We start from the raw sequence: 24755 nt of genomic DNA, 5'->3' as shown, positions 1-24755 counted from the left end.
AACCATACACCGTTCCCAGCCTCATGCGCTGAGATACTGTACGGGGGACATCATAGATGTCTATCAGATACTTAAAGATCGACATACTCACACTTGCTGCGCTCTTCTTTTCGTACATCCACACTCAACAAGTCGCTCTTTCTTTGTATGCTCATGAGCACCACTTTCATTTATAACCAGCAATAACCTTTCACATTCGTTTTAGATTTCCCATCGACATTCTATTTTTCCACATTCGTTCACTCACGCACGTCCAAAATGTTTTCCGCCAAGTTCATCACCCTCGCGATCGCCGCCGCCATGGCAACCCCTCTCGTCTCAGCCGAGTCCAAATGCTTCGAAATAAAGGGCTCGATGGCTGTGTACAATGATAGCACGCAATTGCAAACGCAAGGCGGGTGGTCCGTATACGACGAGAACAACAAACAGATCTGCAACGTTACCGGCTACGGTTCCGACCGAGATTTTCACAAACTTTGCCGCAGCGACCTCAGCTACATCCCCAATGACGGAGGCCCTTTTCTCGACGAAGCCGTCTCTTGGTGGTTCCGTCAGCCCAACGAGACGGTGGTTACTTACATCCCAGGGGAGAACCAGCCCTAGTAAGTTTTATCCCCAAGAGCATCCATCAATCTCATCTTTCCCTGCCCCGTACCTCCAAAGACATCAGATAGGAGAAACAAACAGCTAACACCTCCTCCCTCCTAAAAGCTACACGACCACCCTCACCGAAGGCCACGGCTGGAACTGCACCGACACCCCCAACGGCTGCAACAACCACACGACCCCTGGGTGCGTGGACGTCAAGTGCACCGGCACCACCAAGCTCTGCACCTCTACGTGGACGTAACCGCCCTCTTCGATTTTACATACATACATGCATGCGTACATGATCTCCGTTGATACCATATATACTTCACCCTTTGTTGTTTTTTTTTCTCTCTTACTTTTCGAGCCTTATGTGTTTAAACGCCGAGGTTCTGAGGTTTTTGGCGTTTCTTTTCTTTTGTTTTTCTTTCTCTGGACATGGGTTTGGATTTGCGCATTTTTGGGATACGGCGTTTTGATTTTTCTTTCCTTTCTTTTTTGGGGGGGGGGATAGGGTGTTTATGAGGAGGAGAGTGGGGAGGAGAGAGGAAGGGGAGATGGGGGATTCGGGGAAGAGGTGTATATAGGGATTATAGGTGATGGCGAGAGATATATAGGCAAGTCGTGTGACTAGTCTGTGCATCTACATCTATCGCATATACGTGTAGATCCGCAACGGATTGTATCGTCTTCCGTCCCAGCCAACCTCACAACCTCCGAGCCGATCTCCCCTATGGAAGGCATGATATCTGAAAATCTGACGATTTATTATACCGTGATACCGTAGATCTTAAAGGAGAACATCGTCGTCTACGATCATCCGAACATGAAGGAGTAGTAATACTCATATATATGACTTTTCCTCCTGGACGAAAAGAAGTGAATCACTACACCACGATTCACTACACATCGTTTACTACGATCGTTATTATAGTTTTCCCTTATACTAATTACACTCTTTACAATAATACGAACACGGTTCAGCAAAAGTCTCTACAATCATTTGCCTCGATTCTACTTCGAGTTGCACTTTCCATCAATTCACTACACCACCATCACCAACATATCAAAATGCAACTCTCCCACCTCATCCTCGCCACCCTCTTCACAGCCAGCAGCCTCGCTGCCCCAACCCTTACGCCATCTACCCCAACCACCCGTCCTCTTCTCCGCCGAAGGCCCCACGCTGCTCCCGGCACACCGAACTGCACGGGCGGACGAACCTTCCCTACGTTCGTCAAGTTCGAGGGCGGAGACGCACAGATCACAAAAAGCGTCGACGAATTCATGCAGTGCTCCGGCGGCAAGCTGGCCTTCAAGCCAGACGCTAAGGACAAGGCGCCTTATAGGGGCGATCCTAAGCAGGCGGAGGACATGAAGAATGCTTTGGATATTGCGGGTTTGAGGTGTAAGTGTGCGTAGTTGTTGCCAGGGTTGGAGGGGTGGGTTGCTTGGTTGTTGTATGTACGGCATTGAATTGCAAGTGTTTATTCAGGATGGGCAGGGAAAAGGAGGGCGGGAAGGGATGGATTGCGTATATGTATGAGGCATATAAACAAATGCACTGAAGGGTGCTTATTTCCTATGGTAGAAGCTATAGCTTGTTGTAGGAGAGCATGAATGTTGATGATGGTCAACATAATAGTGAAAGACGATCTTCCATAAAACTCTATGTACCGTGCGATAATAGCCTATGTATTCTATCGCTTTCAAGCCTCTCTAAATCTTTGCACTGTGTAAAATTGGAAAAGTTGTTTGCAAGTTTGCGTGGAGATCAGCGATATAGTTAAGTAGTTGTGGGTACTTTTATGGAGTTCAAATGTGGACAAAACCAACTCCATGGAACCACTTTTATTAGAACGAGTATATTGTAAAGTAGACCGTTAGGGTACACGTGTCGTGGGAATAATCGTATAAAGGTTCTCTCCGAGCCGATCGTGTAGACCTCCGAGCCGATCGCACGACCTCCGAGCCGATCTCCTCTCTGTAGAGGAGTCTCCCAAACACTCCGATCTGATCTTTCTCTCTCTAAGGCCCGAGATTTGCAGACCGAAAATAATTTGATCGCACTTTGCTATACTCCGCAATGATGACTTCCGTAAAACAGTGTCTTTCTGTATTCATCTAGGAATAGAAGATGTGGGCAGTACGCATATAAAAGGAGCCTGTATTCCTGCTTCAAAGGAACACCACACAGCAGTCAATCATTACACTCTTTACTACTACAGTCTTTACACTCTTTTACAACAATACATCACACTCTTTACAAGAAACTCACTCTTCAACCCACCAACAACAAGCCAATATGCAGTTCTCTCAGTCTCTTCTCGTTGCTCTCTTCGCGTCCAGCGCCCTTGGCCTCGCAATTCCTCCCACAAAGTCCGTCGCTGCCCCTGAGGCTATTGCACCCGCTGAGGTTGCAGCTCCCACTGAATCTGCTTCTTTGGGTAAGGCTGCTCCTCCTGTTGATGCTGGTCTTACCGCTGAAGATCCTCTTTCCACTGAAGAGACTATTCCCACCGAGGCTGCTCCTCCTGCTAAAGCTGGTCGTCCTGCCACAATTGCTCCCCCTGCTGAGTCAGGTCTTCCTGCTGTAGATGATCTTTCCGCCGAGGATTCGCTTGAAGATCCTCTTTCCACTGAAGAGACTCTTCCCACCGAAGCTGCTCCTCCTACTAAGTCACGTCTTCCTGCTAAAGATCCTCTTTCCGCTGCAGAGCCTCTTGCTGATGAAGAGCCTGTTGCCGATGAAGAGCCTCTTGCTGATGGAGAGCCTCTTGCTGATGAGGAGCCTCTTCCTACTGAGCCCACTGGTCTCGCTCGTCCCGCTCGTCCCGCTGGTGCCGCTGGCCTCGCTGAGCCCGCCGACCTCGCTGATCCCGCTGATCTCGCTGGGCCCACTGATCCCGCTGATCTCACTGAGCCCACTGAGCCCGCTGAGCCGGCCGCGCCCGCTCTTCCCCGACCTTCGCGCGGTGCCACCCGTGCTAGTGTTGCTGTCTAATGCCAACATTGGGTTCCATTGGAAGTAAAGCATCCGCCTGCTAGGGCATGGATGCCTTATGCTGTATCGACGAAGCAATGGTCGTTTTCAATTTGAGGAGGAGTGAGGGGATGGGGATGTCACGAGGTGCAAACCCGGGATATATTGAACAGGATAATCTAGTTTATAAAGCAAGGGCGTTGGCAACTTGGTAGTGGCACTTTATTGTTTTTGGGTTCTGAGCTTGGGTTTTTTTATAGAGGGTAGATTCATTTAGCGCGCGAAACAATTGACTGCATTTTGTGTCTCAATCAAACTTGTCTTACGGACTGTGGAGTGAGAAATTGAATAGTGATAAAGATAACTGAAAAAGTATAGTTGCTCTGTTATCATCAATAACGTCTCTATTAAAAAAATATTTGGGTCACTTATGTGGGCGGACTTGGATTTGTGCTGAACTTGGCATTAACTCCGATCTGATCGTCTTTTCCAACGTGCGAGATCTGCAGGCCGGAGACAATTGCAGCGCAGTTTTGCCATACTCCGCAGTTTGGAGTATCTTTAAACTATAGAGATTAACGTCGGACCGTCTCATATCCAATTCTCTAGGAGGAGAAGGGTAGGAGCGACGCATATAAAAGGAGTCTTCATTCCTGCTTCAAAGGAACACTACACTACAGTCAATCGACACAGTCCTTATCACACTCTTTACACTCTTTTAAGATAATATCACACTACGCTCATTATAGCAAACCTCCTCTACGATCTACCAACAAATCCCCACTCCAAATCTGCCCATCAAAGCAATTCATCACCCACACCAAAAACAACATCCAAACATGCAATTCTTCCAGCCTCTCCTTGTCGCTCTCTTCGCTGCCAGCAGCCTTGCTGCAGCAGTTCCAAAGCCAGCCAATGCAGCCGCCCCTCCCACTGAACCCGAACTCCTTCCCAGGACCGCTGTTCCCGCCCCTCCCACAATGACCTGCGAAAGCTCACATTTCCCCAACCCGCTCGCCAATAAGGGATCACCTAACGCTGGCGATGAGCTCAACTACCAAGATTACTTTGAATGTGGCGAATCCTCAACCGTGGTGTTCAAAGAGAAGAACGTTCCCAACACTGACTACACCCGGAAAGCCAGCATGCCGTCGAAGGTGAATGCGCTGATGGTTGCACAGAAGAAGTGTAAGTGTTAGTAAAACACCGACAAAGCATTGAAAGGTTTTCATTTTGATGAAGGCGGAGGATGTAATGAGGCATAATCCGGGGACAGGTTGCAGGCAATTCTTACTGTTTGGCTCAAAAGCCTGTTTTTAATAGCATATAGATACGACTAGCGTGCAATTTTTAGAGTGCATTTTTTTCATCAAGTTTGTTTTACAAGACTGAACAATGTTAAGCTAGATCATGTAATTAGCAAATGATGTCCGTTCTTTTGTTTTGAAGGGCGTCTTTGTAAAGCGATAGTTCAGGTCCTGTCGACGCAACGTGATTTCTCTTCAACTGGTTTTACGTGCGAGGGGGGGCAGCGCATATGCGTGATACCCGGCCGGTTCAAGATTACAATTATAGTAAATGGGCGTCGACTTTACCAATGGCATGGCCATCAAATCGAGATTACTGGCTGTTTGTCAAAGGAACGGTAAGCGTCTTGATTTTTGATTGGAATGGCCACCAGAGAAACAGAGCATCTCGCGGAGCACAGCGAAAGGGTGATATTTGGACGAGGCCCTCTAGATGGTAAACTGGAACAAATGATGTATATAGATGTAGACTCAGGTGTCACATCCAAATAGATGCTGTCATCGAGGTCAAACATGTTCTCATTCTGTACTGTCTGGATTTTCACATGGCGGCAAATAATCACCAACGACTGGATCACCAGTTGAGCGTACCAGAACTATACATTTGGAATATGGGCATGAGCTTGAGCATTAAATCTGACCATGGTTCTGACTCTGCGATCCCATCACAACGTCTGCGTCTCTTCTGATTGGATTTAAACTGGAAGATAAATTGCCGTGCTTACATGCGAAACCGTCAGCCCCCATCGAGCGTCTGCAGGGCATTGAACACATCCAGTCTTTGTGCCCTGAATTCTCCATGGAGATCTTCGACCAATCCCTGTAGTACCATCAGAAAGTTCGACCAACGGGCCGTTTGATGATTGCCACTCAGCCCCATTCGTATATCGTTGTACTACATACAGCATCGCGATGCTGTTTCTAAACTTAAGCTGTGCTCTGATTGGACGATGACCGGGGGTTTCATATTACGGCCCCCAACCCCAAGGGCATGGCATGCAATCCGATACAACGGCTAAGCATCTTGATAGGAGTATTTGGGTTTTGTGCTCCCGTCAGCTGTATATTGTGCATGTATCAACGTCGAACGAGATACGCCCATATATCCCCGAACATGGGTTCACTGCATGGTGCTTCAGCCCCAGGGTTCCTGCTGGTGGTGCGCAATATCATTTTCTGGATATTGTGAAGAGACTAGTTGGGTTGGTATATCTGTGGTTGCCTTCCTTGCTTTGAATCAATCCCCCAGGTCTGGCGAGATCAATAATCTCCTCAAAAAGGTTATGGTCTTTTTTGTTTTACGCCTCTCAATCCACTGAGACAAGCGTGCGACCGTCCTTGATATCTTCGATTTAGACTCTGCACATCCTGCCTTAGATCAGGTACTTTGACCATCAAGTGTTAAATCGAATACCTGTCACCATGAGCGGCGTTACCAGATCAGGCGCTGAATACTACGACATCCACCTCGGTTTCTGGACCAACTGGAAATATGACAAGGTTCGAGGTGCAACGGTGACGATGACACAGGAAAGCGGAGGTCTTCTCATCGCCTTCCTGGCCATCTTCATCGGCGCCACTGGTAAAGGTCTTTGGCGCGTTTTGTGCCTGCTCCTTCATCGTTACTTCTCGTCCGCGGAGATGAAGGACGGCGTGCACCACCAGAGACAGCTGGTCCTTCGAAATACTGAGACTCCACCGGCTGCTTTGCTGCAGTTGATCATGATCACCCATGCCTGGAAGGGCCGTGGCGGACGTCCATTTCTAAGCAACAGTGGAATATTCCTTCTGGCAGCCGTCATCTGGGGAGCTTTTAGTATTGCAGGTATCTTTTCCTCTCGTGTGACAACGCAGACGGCGAATGAGGTTCTCCTCACGGGAAAAGATTGCAATATTATCAACGCGCCTGATAACATGAGTGTGGTGGAATGGGGTATCGTCACTCAGCCTTGGCTTAGTTCGAGAGCTACGGCATACCTCAATTATGCACAGCAGTGCTATACCAACGTAGGCGACTCCCTCTCTGCTTGTATTGTCATCTCTTTTAACTCGCAAAACTAGGCCGAGAATTCAGAGGACTGTCAGCAATATGTGAAACCTAAACTCCCCCTAAAGGTCACCCGGGATCCATCCTGTCCGTTCGATAGCAAGATGTGCAAGGTTGGCTCTCTAACTATCGACACTGGATTCCTTAGCAGTAACCACGATCTCGGAATCAATCTGGGTCCAAAATCGGAGTTCCAAATCAGGATTGTCGATCAATGTGCACCGCTCGTGTCTCAGGGATATCGTTCCATCCACAACCAGACTTCCTTCCCAGATATCCCCGTAGCACGTTATCACTATGGTACTGCGAAGAAGTCCAACGGCACGTTAGATTACATCTACCAAGTAGCTACAAACTTCTCGTCGAGAAAATTTGACCAGTTCGACGTAAATCGTAACCCGAAAGAAGATTATCAACTTGGGTAAGAGCCAGACTGCCACTATTTAACATGACGCTGACTGTAACAAAGTGTACAACGCTACCTTGCTCGAGTAACCGATGCTGTCCGAAACACAAATGCGATTGAGTTGATCCCTGAGCTACAGCGTACGGACGCAGACACTTCGATATACTTCTTGTCGGCGCCTGGAATCAACTACGTGAAACCTGTCGATGACGCATGGTACTCGGCACACACACCTAAGATCTTCAGAACTGTAACGGGATCTAATATCACGCTGTACGGTCAAGATGAACCGGCCAGTGCGTTGGGCTGTATCCATCAGGCCCAGGTCTGCAACCCCAACGCACCAGAGAAAGATCGATGTCTCCCACTTGCCGGTATCGCCAGTGGCACATTACAAAAATTCCCTGCGTTGTGGGCCAATGGCACAGCAGAGCAAGAAATGCTTGCCTGGATTCAACGAATATTCTACAGTCGCTATCTTTTCGCCAACTCGATCATCAGTAAAGCTGGCATTTCGTCCCTGTCGGCGCGCTTCAACGCCGGCTTCGAAGTAACAGGGCCACTTCCAGATGACCAGTGGGAAAATGAAGTCCTTCGATGGGCGGGTGCAGCTAGCACAAGCTTGCAGGCTCAGTTCGTAGAGACGGCCATGGGTTCGAGGAAGCAGCTTCCAGATAGTGTTGTCATTGCCCCTACGAGTGATCATGCGCGAAAGGTCTGCCAAAGCCAAGTAAGTTTTACCAAGACTCATGCCATGAGAGACTATAGCTAACAGAATTCAGCGTATCATGAGCACCCGGTACGCGTCCTTCAGCGTCTTAGGTATTTCGCTCATCGTAGGCATTGGGGGCATTATCATCCTACTCGATATGTTCCTCGAACTGTTGCTCGATTACTTCCAGCGGAAGAATGTTCGTCACAACTACTCCCGCCTCGAATGGAAAGCGAACTCTACACTTCAACTGCATCGTATGGCGCACGAAGTAGCACATTCCGGCACGTGGTCGAAGGCGACAGATGCTGTGCCAGTGACGCTACCTGGTGAGGCATTGGCGGCAGTGGACATTACAGATGTCAAGCATCCAATAATAGGTAGTGTATTGGGGGGCCAGAGACATCATGGACCATCCAGACAGAGTACAGGAAGGACATATGATGAAGCTGGGAAGGAAGATGAGGCGGAGAAAGGAGGGATTAGACATTCTGTGACTGGCCTCACAGATTCTCCTCCCATTTCTCCGTTAGATGAACGTGACGAAAGATTGAGATGATGCTAAGATTTAATGATAGCAAAGTGTTAGCCGCAATTTCAAAACATCATTTTGGTAACAAACTGGGTTCACAGGCGTGCTTCGTGAGATTGATGGGTCTAGGGCAAATGAGGCACAGTTCGTAAACCTTAATTTAAGCTTAAACGAAATACTGTAATCGCGGAGAGTTCGCGTCAAAGCTCCCACTGCCCCACCCGTAGACCTCCAACCCTCCAGCAACATCATGTAACCTTCAATTCACGTTACTGCGCCCTTCAGTCCAAATGCCTACGCGCGCAATAAAAGCGATTTTCTTCACACGATTTCACCACCTGAGAGGTAAAATACCGCAATTGATTCTACGCGCCGCTGGCTAACCTGGTACGATTTCTAGGCTCGCATGTCCTACACCAAGTCCCCTCGGGCAGTATAACACCCTCGAACTCCCCCTCCGCCCTCTCACAGCCTTTAATCGACTTCTCCTCCTGCACTACCTATTTGATCCCTACCCAAGAGTTCTCCGACCGCCTCGTCACGTTCTGCAACTCGCGGCACCGCGTAATCGGATACCCCATCTGCATTCGCGAGGGCAAGTACTCTCGTAATGAATTCATATTCAATTTCGCGGTCGTCGTCGAGGAATCGGTCGGCGACTGGCAGGCATATGGCGAGGTGGTGAGGAAGATGGGCACTTTGCTGCGGATATTAGAAGAGCAGGGTGGGTTCTTGAGTAGAGAAGAAGACGAGTGGGGCGTTTGGGGGGAGAATAGTGACGGCGAGGACGGACATGGCGAGGATGGGAGCCAGGCTGGAGGAGGGATGTACTCGATGTATGGAGTTGATGTTGGCAACGGATTCGGGGGCGAAAGTGAGAGCGAAGGTGAACATGGCAGCAAGAGTGCGAATGTGAGAGTCAGCGCGAGTAATGATGGAATGCCGCAGGAGGTTTGGAAGACTGGCGGTAGTAGAGTTCATGCCCTTTGCGAAATGATCATGGAAGATTTAAACAATTATGCTGAGTGCATGATTCCCATCGGTACGTTCTCGGGGTGCTTAAGAAATAGTAGGCTAACGTTTGATGCCAGACGAGACCAATACCATCAACCTCAAACTATTTCCAACACATCCGCCGCCGCCCCCAGTATTTCTTAACCAAGTGCCGCTTCTTACCATTTCGCTTCAGTCTCTCACGGCGCCAATCTCTTCCGATCTCACCCTCATGAGGATCATTCCCTTCATCAACGGTATCAACTCCGTTGCACATATCGCACAGCTTGCGGATACCGATCTGTCACTAACGCGAAAGGCTTTGCAGCATCTTATATACTACGGATGTTTGGTGCTGCTCGATGTGTTCAGCTTCGGTGCCATCTACGCACCAACAGCTGAGATCAGCGGATTTGTCCTCGAGCGGAGTCTACAAGAAGAATGCGCTCGGTACGTCCGCGTGCCGAAGGCGAGATTAGAAAGACGGGGAACCTTGATGGGCGGCGACGGCGAGAGACACAGAGACGAGCGAGCATCGATATCGTCCGATGCCACAGCCAGGAGCGAAATGGCATCTCCAACCACGCCATCCATCTCCGAATCCAACCAGATCCGAAGGGAAACCTCCAAGGACGTCGACCTCGAGAACCCAGACATCACGCCCGAAACCCTCATAACGCTCTACACCCGCCTCCGACAGGGTCTCACCCTCCGCCAATGGGTCCTCGACAACATCGACCTCCTCCCGAACATCGACATCCGGCGCTTCATCACCTTCGGCATCATCAAGGGCTTCCTCTACCGCGTGCACAAGTACGCCATCACGACCTCCACGCACCACCAACACCACCAACACCTCCACAGCAACCCACCGCCCCCGGCACCCCCTACATCCCTCCAGTCCCACCCGCACTCCTCCCACGCGACGACCCCCTCCCACAACAGCACGGCATCCAACTCCCTCGCCGCCTCGCACCGCGACTCCGACGCCTCGACAATAAGAGCCCACGTCTCCCCCTCCCAACTCCACACCACCCTCCTCGCCCACCACCACCACCACCACCGACCCTCCACCACCGGCGCCGCAACTCGAGAGCCTCCACAACTTCCACCACAACCACCAGCATCAGAACCCCCACAGCAATCAGACCCCCTAACCCGCCTCGACAGCATCGTCAGCGAAGCCCAAGCGCACGCCCACGCCGCAGCCGCCGTCGCATCCACCGTCGCAGCCGCGCGGGGAAGCAGCGAGAACACGGCGACGGGGGGCGGCTCGGGCGGGCTGCCGCTCATGAGGTTCCTGGACGGGATGCACGCGTTCGACGAGATTTGCATGGAACTGGGGCTCAGCGAGAAGGTGGTGGAGAGGAAGATTAGGGGCGTGGGCGATGTGCAGGTTATTTATCGGTGAGGGGAGGTTTTCACTTTGAAGGAGGAGGTGAGGGGGGAGGGGGTGAGTTGAATGGAATTGTATGGTGTATGTACGTGTGTATGTATTCATGTACATGACAATGTAATATTTCCTCGAAGACCTTCTTGCTGAGCCTTACTAATATTCATTATCTTCCCATCCCCGCTACGCTACGCTACGCTACACTACCACTCCTCTACCTCCCCCTGCCGCGGCGGCTGCACCCGCACAATCTTGTCGCAGTTGAGCAGGCACTGGGGGTCGAAAGCGAGCTTGAGCCTGCGCATGGCGGCGACGGTGTCGGCGCCCAGCTCGTGGGGCAGGTAGTCGCGCTTGACGAGGCCGACGCCGTGCTCGCCCGTCGCGGTGCCCTCCATCTCGATGGCGCGCTTCACCATGTTGTGCACGAGGTGCGAGGCGAGGGCGTGCTGGGTTTTCTTGTTGTAGAGGATGATTGCTAAACGCGGGTGTTAGTTAGGGGTATGGAAAGGGGCAACATGAACGAGAGAACATACAGTGGAAATTGCCGTCGCCGACGTGGCCGACTATGGATCCCAGGAGCCCGCTCTTCGCGATCTCGTCCTTCGTCTCCTCGATGATGTCCGGGAGGCGGGAGATGGGCACCGCGACGTCGGTGGTCCAGACGGACATGTCGTCGTCGCCCTGGCCCTGCGCCATGACGCTCCAGAGGGCCTCCTTCCTCGCCTGCCACAGGTCCTCCTTCTCCTGCTCGCTCTTTGCGAACTCGAAGCTCGTGGACCCGGACTTCTTCGCCAGCGTCTGCACCTGGCCGATCTGCTCCTTGACGCTGGACGGCGTGCCCGCGAACTTGAAGAACAGCGTCGGCGCGTTCTTCCACGTCTTGCTCGTCATCCCCGCGTCGTTGATGCACTTCATCTGCACGTCGTCGAGGATCTCGATCGCTGCGATGGGGACTCCCGCGCCCACCACCTTGAACACGCAGTCGGCGGCCGCGCGCACGCTGTTGAACGCGCACACCGCGACGCTCGTGTGCTGCGGCTTCACCGTCACCTTGAGCGTCGCTTCCGTGACCAACCCCAGCGTGCCCTCGCTGCCCACGAACATGCGTGTGAGGTCGTAACCCGCGGACGACTTGCGGGGCCGCTGGCGGGTCTTGATGACGGTGCCGTCGGCGAGCACGACCGTCAGCGAGAGCACCCAGTCCTTCATCGTGCCGTACCGGTACGCGTTGGTGCCCGAGCACCCGGTTCCCACCATGCCGCCGATCATGGCGCCGGGGCCCGGGTCGGGGGGGAAGAAGAGGTTGGATTTGGCGAGCTCTTCGTTCAGGAGCTCCCAGCCGACGGCGGGCTGCACCACGACGTCGAGGTCCTGCGCGTTGAGCTGCAGGATCTTGTCCATGCGCGAGAAGTCAACGCAGATGCCGCCCCGCGTCGCCGCGAAGTGGCCCTCCAGACTCGTGCCCCCGGAGTACGCAGTCACGGGGATCTTGCGCTCGTGGCAGATCTTCATGATGGCGCTGACTTCCGCCGTGTTGCCGGGCTTCACGACGCAGAAGGGCACGTCGCCTGGTGCGGCGGGGTGCGACGACCAGGACGACCCGGCGTGCGATTCGAGTTCGGACTTCTCGACCGTGATGTTCTCCTTGCCGACGATGTCGCGGAAGTCGGTCCATGCCGCCTCCATGTTCGCGTCCGAGATGTTGTGTTTCGGTGCGATTGACGCCTCCAGTGGGACCGTGGAGCCCGTGGGTAAGGTCTTGATGCCGCTCTGTCCGAAGTAGTATCCCAGGGCGGCCGACGTGAGACATACTGTTCGTTCACTCCAATTAGCCAAACGTTTCTCTTCTCTTCAAATATCGACCTCTCCCCCTTCAAGTCATACACCCACCCAAAAGTGAGAGGGAGGACCTTGGGGAGGAGTGCTGGGAGGAAGTCATGTATTTACCAAAGACCGTAGCGAAGAAGCTGCCCCGTCCCGTCCTGGTCTGGAACTGCGCCTGCCGCAATTGCTCCTCCTTCTCCTTCTCAATCCTCTTCGACACGCTCTCGTAGATCTGGAAATTGAACGGCACGTCCTTTTTCTCGCCGCTTTCGTTGCTCGCCCATCGTCTCTGCGGCTGCGCGATGCATCTTGTTGGTGTTCTTCGGAAGATGTGAGAAGTGGAGGAGTATGACGTCGAAGAGAAGGGCAGCGAGGCTCGCGCCGCGGCGCTCCGTGATGCTGCCATGTGCTGTGCTGTGCGTGTGTGTGTACGTTCGTGCGGGTATCGTCGTCGTTGTGTCTTAAGCTACCGTACTGGCGATCATCGCATGCTGCGTAAGAAGGAAGCGAACGAGAAAGGCCTTTTCAAGCAACAGCAACGACGAATTGTTGAGAAAATAGTGTCAAGGAGAATGCGGGAAGAAACCGAGCGATGGATCGTAGGGCGTTTCTCGTAGTTCGTTTCGTCCCTCGTACGGGTTTATTAACTTAACGGTGGTTAGTGGTATCTTGGGAGGTAGTAGAGCTTTGGACATTCACAAAAATGTAACGCAAGTCAATTGGAGCGGGGCTATCTTCGGAAACAAGGCGCGCATGGACCACCCGGATACCAGCCCAGCCAGTCCCAGTCGCGCATTTCGTTTCGTTGGATGTTTGGCCCGAGGGAACTGTCTTGCCTGCGCGCCGCCGGTTACTGGGAAGGGCTTTCCTCAATCGAGCATGTCGTTCTCGTTCGATTTCTGGGGGATTTGGCTGGGTATGCAGGGAAGAGGGAGTCTAGATCTGCTTATTCGAGATAACGATATAGGTCCTATGGGCGGTTGCATTATTGGCAGCGGACAACAGCACATGGCGTGATACTTTTTCTTCTGAGTTTCTGGATGGGGATAAAGATAAAATGCATTTTTGAGAAGGGGCTCGATGGCGTAAGGCCAGAGCGGTGGGGAAGAGATATAGGGAGAGAGGTATAATGTATTGATATTTGAGTGTTTTCGCCCAGAGGTGCATGTATGTGTGCAGTAGAGAAGGATCATATGTATCTCATCAAGAGACCACCGATCCATGCTTCTCACACGCACATATGCATTCTCTCTCCCCTCTCTCTTTCTCTCTTTCCCCATGCAGAGAGTCATAAGTAATTGTGAAGGAGCATAAAGCTTTCTAGGCTACCTTTCCAAAGTTTCGTTGAATAAGAAGAGCAGATGCAGTTTCCCGAGCCCCTCTCAATAAAGGAGTCCAACCATGTTCAGAAAATCCATAAATCCAATGCAGCAAATAAAAGAAAAAGAAAAAGTATCCTCCCGATGATTGCGCCCCCCTGGTGAGTATGAGGAAAACCGGTTTGGTCTTCCTCTTTACTCCCCGTGACTAGAAAAGATGACCTATACCTGTAGGTGTGCTCCTAGGAGTCTTATGCTCCCGCCGTGATTGATGTATGCAAACGTTAATAACGATCGATGAGAAAAAAGCCGTAAAAGTCATTGATCGCATGGGGGAAGAGATCGATCAACCAGGATTCGTGAATCCCAGGATAGAAAACGCCAATGCTAGATAAATAAAAAAAAAGATGAACAAGAAAGAGCAAAAAAGTGGGTAACATATTGGGGTATTGGATGAACGGCAGCTGATATGCATGCTAACCGGATGTGAAAAACGTAGATGCGTGAACGTGATAGGTGTTGATGTTAAAAGTGGTGGGTTGCTTCTTAATTTGTCGTGGAGCGAAAGATGATCGTGAATGCAAGTCATCCGTAAATGATCGACAGCATGCAGCTGCACGTGGCAAAAGCAAGATGTTAACCGGTTGATTCGCCGAACCGACTCAGGGCTTTTGCAAACCCGAGGACATTCTCAAGATCCTGGTTCGGAACCAGGCGATGAATTTCTGCCAGCGCCCCTTCGCGGCCTTAGACTTGGTCACGGTCGCAGAGTAGTGCTGGGGTGTAGCGAATTTCTCGTTATCGACGGCTGGAACGTAGGCCGGGAGAGAAAGGGTATGCGCCTGCCGGTGATCTGAATATTGCCTACCCCCAATGGAAGGGCGCCCGCCGATTGAGGGCCTGGAAGATCTCTCGTTCTGGTCGGAAGTGCTTCGTTTGCGCTGATGTTCCTTGCTCTCCCGGGCATCCGACTTCCGTCGCTGGCGTTCCTCCTTTCTGATCTGCTTCTTCGTATCCCGCTCCACCTGCTTCATAACATCCCGGTTGTGCTTCAACTCCTTTGCCTGCTCCTTCTCTTGGAAAGCGGCTCGTGCAGCCTGAATGGAAGCCGCACGCGAGGCGGGATCGACAGGGGATTCCCGTCCATTGCGAATGAATCCAAAGGCTTTATCGAACGAGGTTCGCGAGCTGGGAGAAGTGGCCTTCTCTAGAGAATTGAGCGTATCGCCACGGGATCGTGACTGCGCGATGGGAGAGGTGAGGGAGACGGACGACGGAGAGTAGCTTCCTCCGAGACGGGTGGTAGAGCTGTTGGTGTGGATGCGAAGGGCCGGGGTGATGCCTGGAGCACTGGAAGATAGCGAACCCGATCGTCGGGCGGGGTCGACTGTGTTTTGCTTCAGGCGAACTTCCTCGTCAGACATGACGTCGTAGGCCTCGCTCTCGTTCCTATCGAAGAGGGATGCGGGTGTCGAGTTGGAGATTGGTGGTGTGTAGGGTCGAGGGGTCTGGCGGATGGGTGGCATATAGGGGGCGGCCGGACGGTGTAGGCTGGAGGATGTGGAGAACTGGGAGGTATTCGACGTGGTTCGGGCATGGCGGTTGCGAGGATTCACAGAGGTGAAATTGACATCGGCGACAGAGCGTGAGTATCCATCGATGGTGCTGTTGTTGCTATAGTCGGATATACCCAGGCCAGCGAGGCCCTCGTTCTCCGCGGCGGGCCTGGAGAGGTCGAGCGCATTGGTATCCTTTGACGAGAATTTGCGCAGGTAGGGCTTAATCTTAAGCTGATGTGATGAGGATGTATGGGTCATGGGCAAGGGTCGCTTGACTTCATTCCAGGGTTCTTCGTAGGTAACCTTTGGGGTCTCGGAACGGTTAAAAACAAAGGCCTGGTTGTCGGAAAGAGGGCTGAGCATGGAGGGACTCGTAATGGAAGAGGCCGAGCTGCCGCGCTTATGAAGGCGGCCGGAAGGCTGATGGGGCCTGGAGATAGCCATGGCGTTGCAAGGGGGATGAGCAGGAGGCGGAGGCGGAGGACGAGGAGGACGAGGATGGGGAGGAAGATGGGAGTCCGTATATCCGCCGATGCGTTTCGCTGCGTTGCGTTGCGCTGCGCTGCGCTGCTTGCGAGATGGGGATGAGGAGAATCCTGGAGGCTCAGAGGCGTGATGGCATGCCAGAGAGTAAATAGAGGAAAAGAGTCCGTGTATACAGCAGTTCAGTCGCACCACCTCCTAACTTCTAAGAGAAAAGGGACGCCGGCGCGGGGATCGTCAGATGTTGCACAAAGTAACACAGTCGACTTCCATCACCGAGCCAACATGGCGGCTGCGGGTAACTATTCCTTGCACAGGTGGGCGGTCTGGGGAAATGAGAGCAGAGACCCACGCGTTGCTGGTGCTGGCGGTGTGCTGCTGCGGCGAAGATGGCTACGACGACAACAACAAACAACAGCGGAGGATGCGGAAAGATTGAAGCTGAAAGCCAGACAGGGCGAGAGTCACGGTGAGGGAGACACGGAGAGAGGAAAGACTCCAAGAGTGCGATCAGCCTCAATAATGCAGTGGTGAGTAGCTCAAATAGCTCGATAGCTCAAGAGTCCCCGTAGCTTCACGGTCTAAAGGGTAATCCGAGAGCGAGAGCCTAGGTCGTCGTTGGCTGGTGCACGGCTACCGAGAACGGATTGCGCAGCCAGATAGCGCGGCTGGGGGAGGCGGATCGGCGGGTAGAATGGGTTGGATTCTCGGGGTAACTGAGGAGAGGGAAGAGAGGTGTGTGTGTGGAGGAAGAATGAGGAAGACGGAGGCAGAGCAAAGAGGAGAAGAGAAAGATTCTTGTTGAAGTCGAGAAGGGTCGGTGAGAGAGGAGTACCTAAGTTGGATGGGCGGGAGGGAAGCGCGCTAGGTGGAACAACAGGAACAGTCCTCTGTGCAGTGCAGCAGTAACTAATGGTAGGTAACTAGGTAGAGCAGCGGGTGATGGTTATGGTTGCTCGTACAAGTAATTAGTTACCGTGAGTCTGTGACTGACAAGTGACGGTGACTAGTAATCGGATTGGCTCAGAGAGAGGTCTAGGACAGGCGAGACTCTTGTAACCAACCTTGGAACAGGAAGATGTGAGATGTAAGAAGTAGTGCAACAGAATGGCGGCAATAGTAGTTACTCGTATGTGGGTGATTGTGTAAGTAACGGTATGTGAGGAGGAGTATGGAGTATGTACTCGTAGAATGATGAGGAATGGGCGGCTCGGTTGCGGGCGGCAGTCAGGTCCGGTGCTTGCGTTGCTTACACAGGAATTACCTGATTACTTCTACTCAGGTGCTTGTTGGATGTCGATGTCGATGTCGATGTCAATGGCGATGGCGATGGTGGTGTGAATAGTACTAAAGGGTAACTAAGGGTACCAATGCTAATGCTGATGCTAACGCTGATAATGGCGCAGGCGGGCGGCAAACCACGCGACGGAATTGACGGCGGTTGTTGATGTCACTATTGTATGTATGGAGTCCAGGAGTATGCGCTTCTATTCTTAAAGAGCTGTCGACTTTACCAGCTTAGGTAGGTGGACGAATGGTTCTGCGACTCCGGGCGAAGGACGACGAGCAAGACAAGGACGACAAGAACGACCACTCGTAATGGCAGCGTAATGGATGTAATGGACGGAGGATCGGCTGGGGGGTTGAAGGGACGGCGGCTGGGGGGTTGAAGGGACGGCGGCGCGGCACAAGCAGGAAAGCCGGCAGTGGCGCAGGCTTTATCTCTTCTCCAAGTCTTATCCCACTCTCTCTTCGTCCACTCCAAAAGTATGGAGTAACTACAGAGCAACTATAGAGTATAGATGATGGACGGTAGCGGTAATGTTTAGCAGCAAAACAGGTTGTTGGTAAGGCACGCAACGCGGGTTACGGGGTTTCCGGATCACGGCCCACATATATCCAAGTAACTACGGAGTACCTAGGTATCCAAGTCATGATCATGATCCATAATGAGGGGGAGCTCAAGCATTAATTACAGTGTACTCAGTACTGTTAAAGACTCAAGAGGGGATTGGAGCTGGGCATATAAAGGTAGCAACTATGTCATCATTCTACCTGGAACATGAACTTGAATTTGTATATGGATATGATGACTATGAAACATACAATGATGATTATGCAGCTTGTGGCCAACCAACTGGTGTGAGTGACAGTGCTGGGTGAGTATGGGATAATTACCTAGTTACCTACAGGTACATTGCCTATCCGTACGGGGCATATCCAACACCTCCAGTTCCCACCACCACCACAATCATCGAAGTTATCATCATTATCGTCCTACCTATACGGAGTAACTAGTCTGATTGTAACCTGTGGAATGCGAATGCGGCGCTGGGCGAGCCGATTCGGACCAGACGGAGCGGAACCCCTCCTCACTCCTCCTCATCCTCCCACTCTCTTCCCACTCTCCTCCCACCAAGTTAGTTCTCTACTCAGCTTACAACGTCGTCGCATCGCAGCCTCTCCATCGGATGTGCTTCCCATTCACATTGATGCTTCCTATTTTGATCATGTGCCAACACAAATACGATTACCCTAATCAAGACTGCTGAGAATGACACTGGTGGTATGGATTCAACCTTGTCCTTGACTATATTAGTTATCCTCTTACTGTACAATGTACGGTATCGTAGACAATCCCCACCGCCTCTAGATTGCTTCCGGCATCTGGAACATGCCCAGCATAGCAAAGCTGAAAAGCCTCGTTGAGTCTCGATTACGATGTGACTATACCCTACTCCGCCATCGCTCCGTGGGCACGCGGATGGTGTCTGAATGTACAGAGTATGCAGCCGCCATGCAATCCACGCAAGCAAAAAGGTGGCACAGCATCTCGCATTCATTCCTCTTTGCCTTCTCTCGGCATCTGCTGAACCAACCCACGATGCGCATCCACTTCCGGCTGCTACTGCTGCTGCAAACAGACACACCTATGCCCATCATCAATGCGGAGTACTCCGTACAGTACTCCGTAGATGATAGCATTACTGGATCAAACTTATTTGCCTCTGAAACGCAGTATCGTGATTTCGCATTGCCGTGCATTGCTTGCACCGAACAACGTATCTGCAACAACAGCCATCCTACGAGTTACCCGGTCCCGTGTATATTCCATACGCAGGCCCCTCCGCCCCGGTCGTTAGATAGAGCCGCCCAGCATCCTGACTGACCGGTCCATATACATCCCACCAACCAGAAACTACAGAACCAATCGTTCATTCATTCATTCAGCACGTTGCGCGTACGGAGTACAGTATCTATCATTACCACGGTATGTGTCTAGATTGGAATCCGATAGATTGGCCCGTATCATCTTTTGCCTCGTGAGAATTTAATGCTTTCTCAACCACCACTCAAGGCACTCCGTACTCTATAATCCAACCAACACTTTGCGCGCAACTCAAGATGATACCAATCAAGCAATATATCAACCACAAATGATCCGTCGCGGGCATTCAATCATAACACGTGCGCGCAACAGTCTACACCCCATCCCTCTCCCTCCTCCTGTTCCTTCATCACTCCGTTACCGTTCCCCGCAAACAAGGCCAGCGCAGCACCCCCAAACCCCGACAAACCACCCACCTCCGCAAAAAGAGAACAGGATGGCCACACTGCAAACAAACAACGTGGAACGCCGGCCGCATCCCAGGCCCCGATCAGATCCCCATCCCAGATCCCACCCAGGACGAACCCCCCTCAGCCCGGGACCCCAGGACTAGTTAGAGTGGTCGTGTCAGAGCCTAGACCCCCATGCCAGGACATGCCCCAGTAACTGACTATCTGCGTCGTTGGGTAGGGTAGGGCAGATAGAACATCCCTGACTATACCCACGTCCATGCCCACGCTCACGCTCACGCCGAACCCGATTGCGAACATATCGTCGTGTCGTTGGAAGACGAAAGACAAACTTGGCGGCACAGGCTGAGCTCACTCACATTCGTCTTCACCCACAGCCTCGCACATGCCCGTCGCCACATCTTTTCGGTCTCCTTCAATCAACGCGGTTTTGCTAGACATTCATACATACCACTACGACGCACGTAGCCAGTCACCATGAACACAACACACAGCCATCTAACCACAGCAACACTCCACCAACTCATTCTCTACATCTTCCACAGCTGAAATATCAAACTCTCCACCCAACCACTCACGCCCAGACCCATCCTGTGGCAGTGCGATGGCGTAATCCCCATCCCCCCCCCCCCCCCCAAACTAGCAGCACACTAACCCCATCCCAGCCTAGTCTCCCCATGCGGCTGGCACGAGCACGTGGTGAATGAGGCGGTGCGGTAGTGTCCTTGGCGGTGTTTGGCTCATCGTCATCGTGTACGCAGCGCATACCGCCGCTGCTGCGGGATAATGGGGTTTTGGAGGGTTGGGAGCCGGTTGTAGCCGTTGGACGTTTAAAGATCTTTACGTCAAGGAGAGACGGGGGTTGTTTTGTAGGGTGGTTCTCTTTGGGCTTTAGAGTGCAAGGGAGTGTTGGGGCGTATGTTTACTTGGGTGACTGATTACCTATATGCTGTTTGATTAGGGCTTTTGTGTGGAGCAAGTAGGTAGGTAAGTATAACTCATGTGACATCGAAAGAAGAGTGCAAATGCCATGAATGTGTGTCGTCACGTGGTTTTATAGCAGTGATGGATCGATGGAAGGGGGTGGGGTTTTACGTTGGTTTGTTTTTATGATTTAGTTTTTCTTGGGAAGGGGGTATGGTGAGATGATGGGAACGGGGGAAAGATTTGAGTTGTAGGTGATGGTGCTGGGTTGATGTCTGTTTATTTGAATTGTAGTGGTATCATTGTAGTTACCTAGGAGGTAAGTATGGTGGGTGAAGGTGGATTGGATTGGAACAATTTGGTTGAGGACATGGGGTTTTTTTGATGGAGAGGATTTTCCGATAGACATGGTGAGATGTATGTCTTGAATTTTGGTTCCTTGGAAATGTATTTCTATGATGGACTAGATGGGTTTTTTAATATAGAAGTTGGGGATAGCTTCGTAGGATAGCGTGTGGATGGATATGGGACTTTGATATGGCTGCATTTATGGACGACTCTTTTTATATCGCGTAGGGTATTTCAACATGGAAGTTTGGCTATAGCTGGTATCCAGCTGGAAAACATCTTGGTGGTACATTTAGTTGGAATTTCCTTTGACTCAGAGAACGATTCCTCTAGTTACTCGTCGACATTTATGGTCATTTAGTTCACACATATGTGAAAGATATAGGATGACGACGCATAAAAATCAATGCAAATGCAATCTCAAATCCTGCGAAGTCTTGTGAAGTACATCCGATTCTTTGAATAGTTCATATTAAAGTTCCAAGGTGGCTTCTGTGTCATTACTCTCTTTTACTTCACCTGTGTTTTTCCCTAGCAACGGCCTCGTACAGAGCTCCACTATATGCAACCTCCTTCCAATGCTGCAATCAAAATAGCATTACTGGTGATACCGCCTCTCAACAAATCAGTCTCATGCAAAGTCTGGTAAAATCCACAAATTTCTGCTCCTAGTTGCTTGTGTTGGTGTTCTTGATGGTGACTCTGGTTGCCACACCCCGGAGTTAAGTGAGCACAGGCCAGGATCCCGCACGGTCTTGGCAGAAAGAATAACAGAGTCCATCAACAACGCTGGGGAACTTTTTCTATCAACCCCAACCGCACGTCGTCACCCACCCCATCGACGAACCCGTGTCAACACCGGCATCATGTCGAAACGACTCGGCCCTTTCGCTCAGGGCAAACCGGAGAACCCGTATGAGGATCGCGATGCACCGGGCGAAACTCCTCAGCGTGCGACGGCCGCGCAGATGGCAGCGCGCAAGTACGTCGCATACCCCCATTACTTCGCGCGATTCCAACATCGCGTCTACGAAGGTGTCAAGATGCTAACCATGTCTCTCTAATAGGATCAAGTCTGCCAAACCTATGCGACGCGGAGCCAACAGCGTGAGTAGCTCCAGTCTTCTTCCTATCCCCTTTGTCGATACATCATCATCCCCCATGATGATCGGAGCACACGAGTGTGCAAACCCTTCAACGAACAACAACACGATGTCAATACTACCGCTAGAGTCTTGGACTCCCCAAACAATACAACCTGTGATGGAACCTCAAATGGGACCTACGTTCGCGGGGGGGACTGGTCAATTCGGCGGATTACCGATTGCACCTCAGCCTGTGACTTCATTGTTCGCCGAGGTGACTATCGTTTCTAAACCACACTCAGAGGACATCACTGACATATTTATCATCGTTTTAGGGTCTTTCACAGCCATCTTCTTCCTTCGGCGGACCATCGGGTCAACCCTCTTTCGGCTTCGGAGCCTCCGCACCGGCGCCTGGTGGAAACGGCGCGTCGAACCCATTCGCATCCATCAACCAACAGCCTGCACAGAGCGCCGGGCCGTTCGGGGGTAGCGCATCAACCAGCTTCCCACCAGCTCAGTCGTCAGCACCGAGCAACGCGTTCTCCAGCTCCTCGTTCCCGGCGTTTGGAGGCAACAATAGCAATGGAGGGTCTGGCTTCAACCCACAGCCCCCAAGCAGTACGGATTTCAACTTCAGCGCCTCATCCAGCAATCCCTTCGGTAACCCGACCGCGAATGGTGGTAGTTCAACAGCTTTCTCGGGTTCCATCTTCAACTTTGGCGGCGCTCAGTCTCAGAATGCGAACAACACGGCCGCGCCGAACAACACACCATTTACGAGCACCGCTCCCCAGAGCAACCCCTTTGGAGGGTTCAATACCGGCTCCAATACGAATACCTCGAACAGCATGTTTGGCCAGAGCACCGCTGCCTCGTCAAATCCCTTTGGCGGCTTGGGTGCTTCGAATAAGCCGAATGATACGTCATCAACGTCAAATATGTTTGGTGCAAGTGCGCCAGCAACGACCAGTTCGAGCAGCATGTTTGGAAACATCTCTGCGACATCGAACAGCGCGTCACCTGCGATTTCGTCTGCACCAAATCCTTTTGCCGGCTTGAACTCGACTGCCCAGAATGGCACAACTACGACTTCAGCACCGGCAGGAGGGAACTTGTTCGGTACAACTGCACCATCTTCGAACAGCATCTTCAGCTCGGGCAGCAACCCCTTTGCTAAGATCCCTACGCCGGATACAGCCACGACGGCAGCGCCCAGCAACCTATTCAATAACACCACTACATCAACACAGCCGCCTAATAACCCCTTCGCTGGTGTGCTTTCCGGAACTCCAAGCGCTGCGCCATCTCCATCCCTCTTCTCGGCCACGCCTGCAGCTCCCAGCAATCCATTCGGGGGTCTTAGCACATCGACCTCGACAGAACAGAGTTCATCACTGTTCAAACCAGCCCAGAGCACCCCAAAACCCGAAGCACCAAGCACGACTCCAGCTGCGTTCAATTTTGGAGCATCTCTTGCGAAGGAGCCATCCAAGCCAGCAGAGACACCCAAACCCAGTGGAAGCAGCCTTTTCTCAGGCTTTGGAAGCTCAGCAACCCCCGCAAAAGCCCAGGCATCTAATGATAAGGCAGACACTCCTAAGCAGCCATTTTCTTTCATGTCTACTCCCAAGCCTGCTGATTCCGGAGTTTCTGCACCTGAATCCGCCTCCGCTCCTAAGGCAAACCCTTTCAGCGGGATTGCCACCTCCACTACCCTTGAGAAGGAGAAGAGTCTAGCACAAAGCACACCAAGCTTCGGAATGTTCGCAAAGCAAACACCTGCGGCTTCCCCCGCGCTGCCAGCTTTCCAGCCACAGGCCGCCAGCTCCTTCACACCATTCTCTCAGTCACCAATGCCAGAGAAAACACAACCCCCAGCCACGACACCCGCTCCCGCGGCGGCACCTCCGACTGCGACCGAGACCACTCAGGAATCGGTTAAAGCAAAGACCGCGAATCTTCCAGACGTGCCAAAGGCTCATGTCCCACAGCAGTGGAAGCAATTCTCCGCGGCCCCCAGCTCGAGCAACGCGTCCGGGGATGATGTGAACAAGAAGTTGGTAGATCTCTCTGCAGAGCTTGGTACTTTGAATGAGCGATATAGGCAGAAGATTATCAGTCTCCCACCAATGGCCGACTGGACAGCGTTATCGAAGTGGCACTTCCAACAATCCTCGGAGATAGCCAAGAAAGTCATAGCAATCAAGAAGCAGCGTGCCGCAGCCATGGGTATCACTGGAAATGAATCCGTTCTGTCCACGAAGCGAAAGGGTAGCGACGATGCCCCCACCGAGAGCGCATACGGTACCCCCTCGAAGAAGGCGCGACCCGCTGGACCCTCAACTTCATCTGTAAACGGTGGTCTGTTTTCACAGCCGTCTGCGTCTGCCCCGGCTGCTAAAGACCTATCACAGACGTCTGGCCTGTTTGGTAGTGTACTTGGCAAGCCTTCCAGCTCAGCACCAGTGAGCACGCCGGAGAAGCCTTCCACGCTCTTTAGCTCATCCATATTTGCAAAGAAACCATCTGCAGATAACAACGCAACTCCCAAGGCACCAGCCTTTGGATCAACCACGCCAAAGGGTGATGCGCCCAAGTCGGGTTTCCAGGTCCCCGCCTTTGGCAGCGCAGCGTCGGGTGGTGAGAAGTCCCAGGGTGGATTCCAGGTAC

General features: G+C 52.0%; 8 protein-coding genes across 8 annotated transcripts; 6 read left to right on the top strand and 2 right to left on the bottom strand.

Moving 5' to 3' along the window:
* The first annotated feature begins 1213 nt into the window (after positions 1–1213).
* On the top strand, positions 1214–2082 carry BU24DRAFT_478652 (uncharacterized protein). The gene has a single exon (XM_033533046.1). The coding sequence runs from the start codon at positions 1441–1443 to the stop codon at positions 2008–2010; it is 570 nt and encodes a 189-aa protein (XP_033385886.1). The 5' UTR covers positions 1214–1440; the 3' UTR covers positions 2011–2082.
* A 520-nt stretch (positions 2083–2602) lies between these two features.
* On the top strand, positions 2603–3820 carry BU24DRAFT_420576 (uncharacterized protein). The gene has a single exon (XM_033527512.1). The coding sequence runs from the start codon at positions 2894–2896 to the stop codon at positions 3590–3592; it is 699 nt and encodes a 232-aa protein (XP_033385885.1). The 5' UTR covers positions 2603–2893; the 3' UTR covers positions 3593–3820.
* Positions 3821–4333: 513 nt separating this feature from the next.
* Positions 4334–5370, top strand: BU24DRAFT_478648 (uncharacterized protein; the record flags this gene model as incomplete). The annotated part of the gene is made up of 2 exons (XM_033533045.1): positions 4334–4759; positions 5342–5370. Exons 1-2 carry the CDS (start codon positions 4411–4413, stop codon positions 5368–5370), a joined length of 378 nt encoding a protein of 125 aa, XP_033385884.1. The 5' UTR covers positions 4334–4410.
* A 930-nt stretch (positions 5371–6300) lies between these two features.
* BU24DRAFT_388882 (uncharacterized protein) lies at positions 6301–8632 on the top strand (the record flags this gene model as incomplete). The annotated part of the gene is made up of 4 exons (XM_033525021.1): positions 6301–6885; positions 6940–7346; positions 7395–8061; positions 8114–8632. 4 exons carry the CDS (start codon positions 6301–6303, stop codon positions 8600–8602), a joined length of 2148 nt encoding a protein of 715 aa, XP_033385883.1. The 3' UTR covers positions 8603–8632.
* Positions 8633–8797: 165 nt separating this feature from the next.
* Positions 8798–11044, top strand: BU24DRAFT_449197 (NPR2-domain-containing protein). The gene is made up of 3 exons (XM_033530928.1): positions 8798–8920; positions 8976–9617; positions 9667–11044. Exons 1-3 carry the CDS (start codon positions 8866–8868, stop codon positions 10977–10979), a joined length of 2010 nt encoding a protein of 669 aa, XP_033385882.1. The 5' UTR covers positions 8798–8865; the 3' UTR covers positions 10980–11044.
* BU24DRAFT_420573 (uncharacterized protein) lies at positions 10855–12952 on the bottom strand. Its single transcript, XM_033527511.1, has 2 exons — positions 11495–12952; positions 10855–11436 (listed from the first exon to the last, which is right to left on the bottom strand). The coding sequence occupies exons 1-2, from the start codon at positions 12645–12647 to the stop codon at positions 11165–11167; spliced, it is 1425 nt and encodes a 474-aa protein (XP_033385881.1). The 5' UTR covers positions 12648–12952; the 3' UTR covers positions 10855–11164.
* Positions 12953–14766: 1814 nt separating this feature from the next.
* BU24DRAFT_343012 (uncharacterized protein) lies at positions 14767–16107 on the bottom strand (the record flags this gene model as incomplete). The annotated part of the gene is made up of 1 exon (XM_033523345.1): positions 14767–16107. The coding sequence occupies one exon, from the start codon at positions 16105–16107 to the stop codon at positions 14767–14769; it is 1341 nt and encodes a 446-aa protein (XP_033385880.1).
* Positions 16108–21812: 5705 nt separating this feature from the next.
* Positions 21813–24718, top strand: BU24DRAFT_152223 (uncharacterized protein). The gene is made up of 4 exons (XM_033521280.1): positions 21813–21979; positions 22065–22104; positions 22418–24446; positions 24500–24718. Exons 1-4 carry the CDS (start codon positions 21864–21866, stop codon positions 24517–24519), a joined length of 2205 nt encoding a protein of 734 aa, XP_033385879.1. The 5' UTR covers positions 21813–21863; the 3' UTR covers positions 24520–24718.
* Positions 24719–24755: the final 37 nt, after the last annotated feature.

This window comes from Aaosphaeria arxii (genome assembly GCF_010015735.1).
Source record: "Aaosphaeria arxii CBS 175.79 unplaced genomic scaffold BU24scaffold_3, whole genome shotgun sequence".
In the NCBI taxonomy this organism is placed as follows: Eukaryota; Fungi; Ascomycota; class Dothideomycetes; order Pleosporales; genus Aaosphaeria; species Aaosphaeria arxii.
The sequence above is the reverse complement of the archived record's forward strand: the minus strand, read 5'-3'. Positions and strand labels throughout refer to the sequence as shown.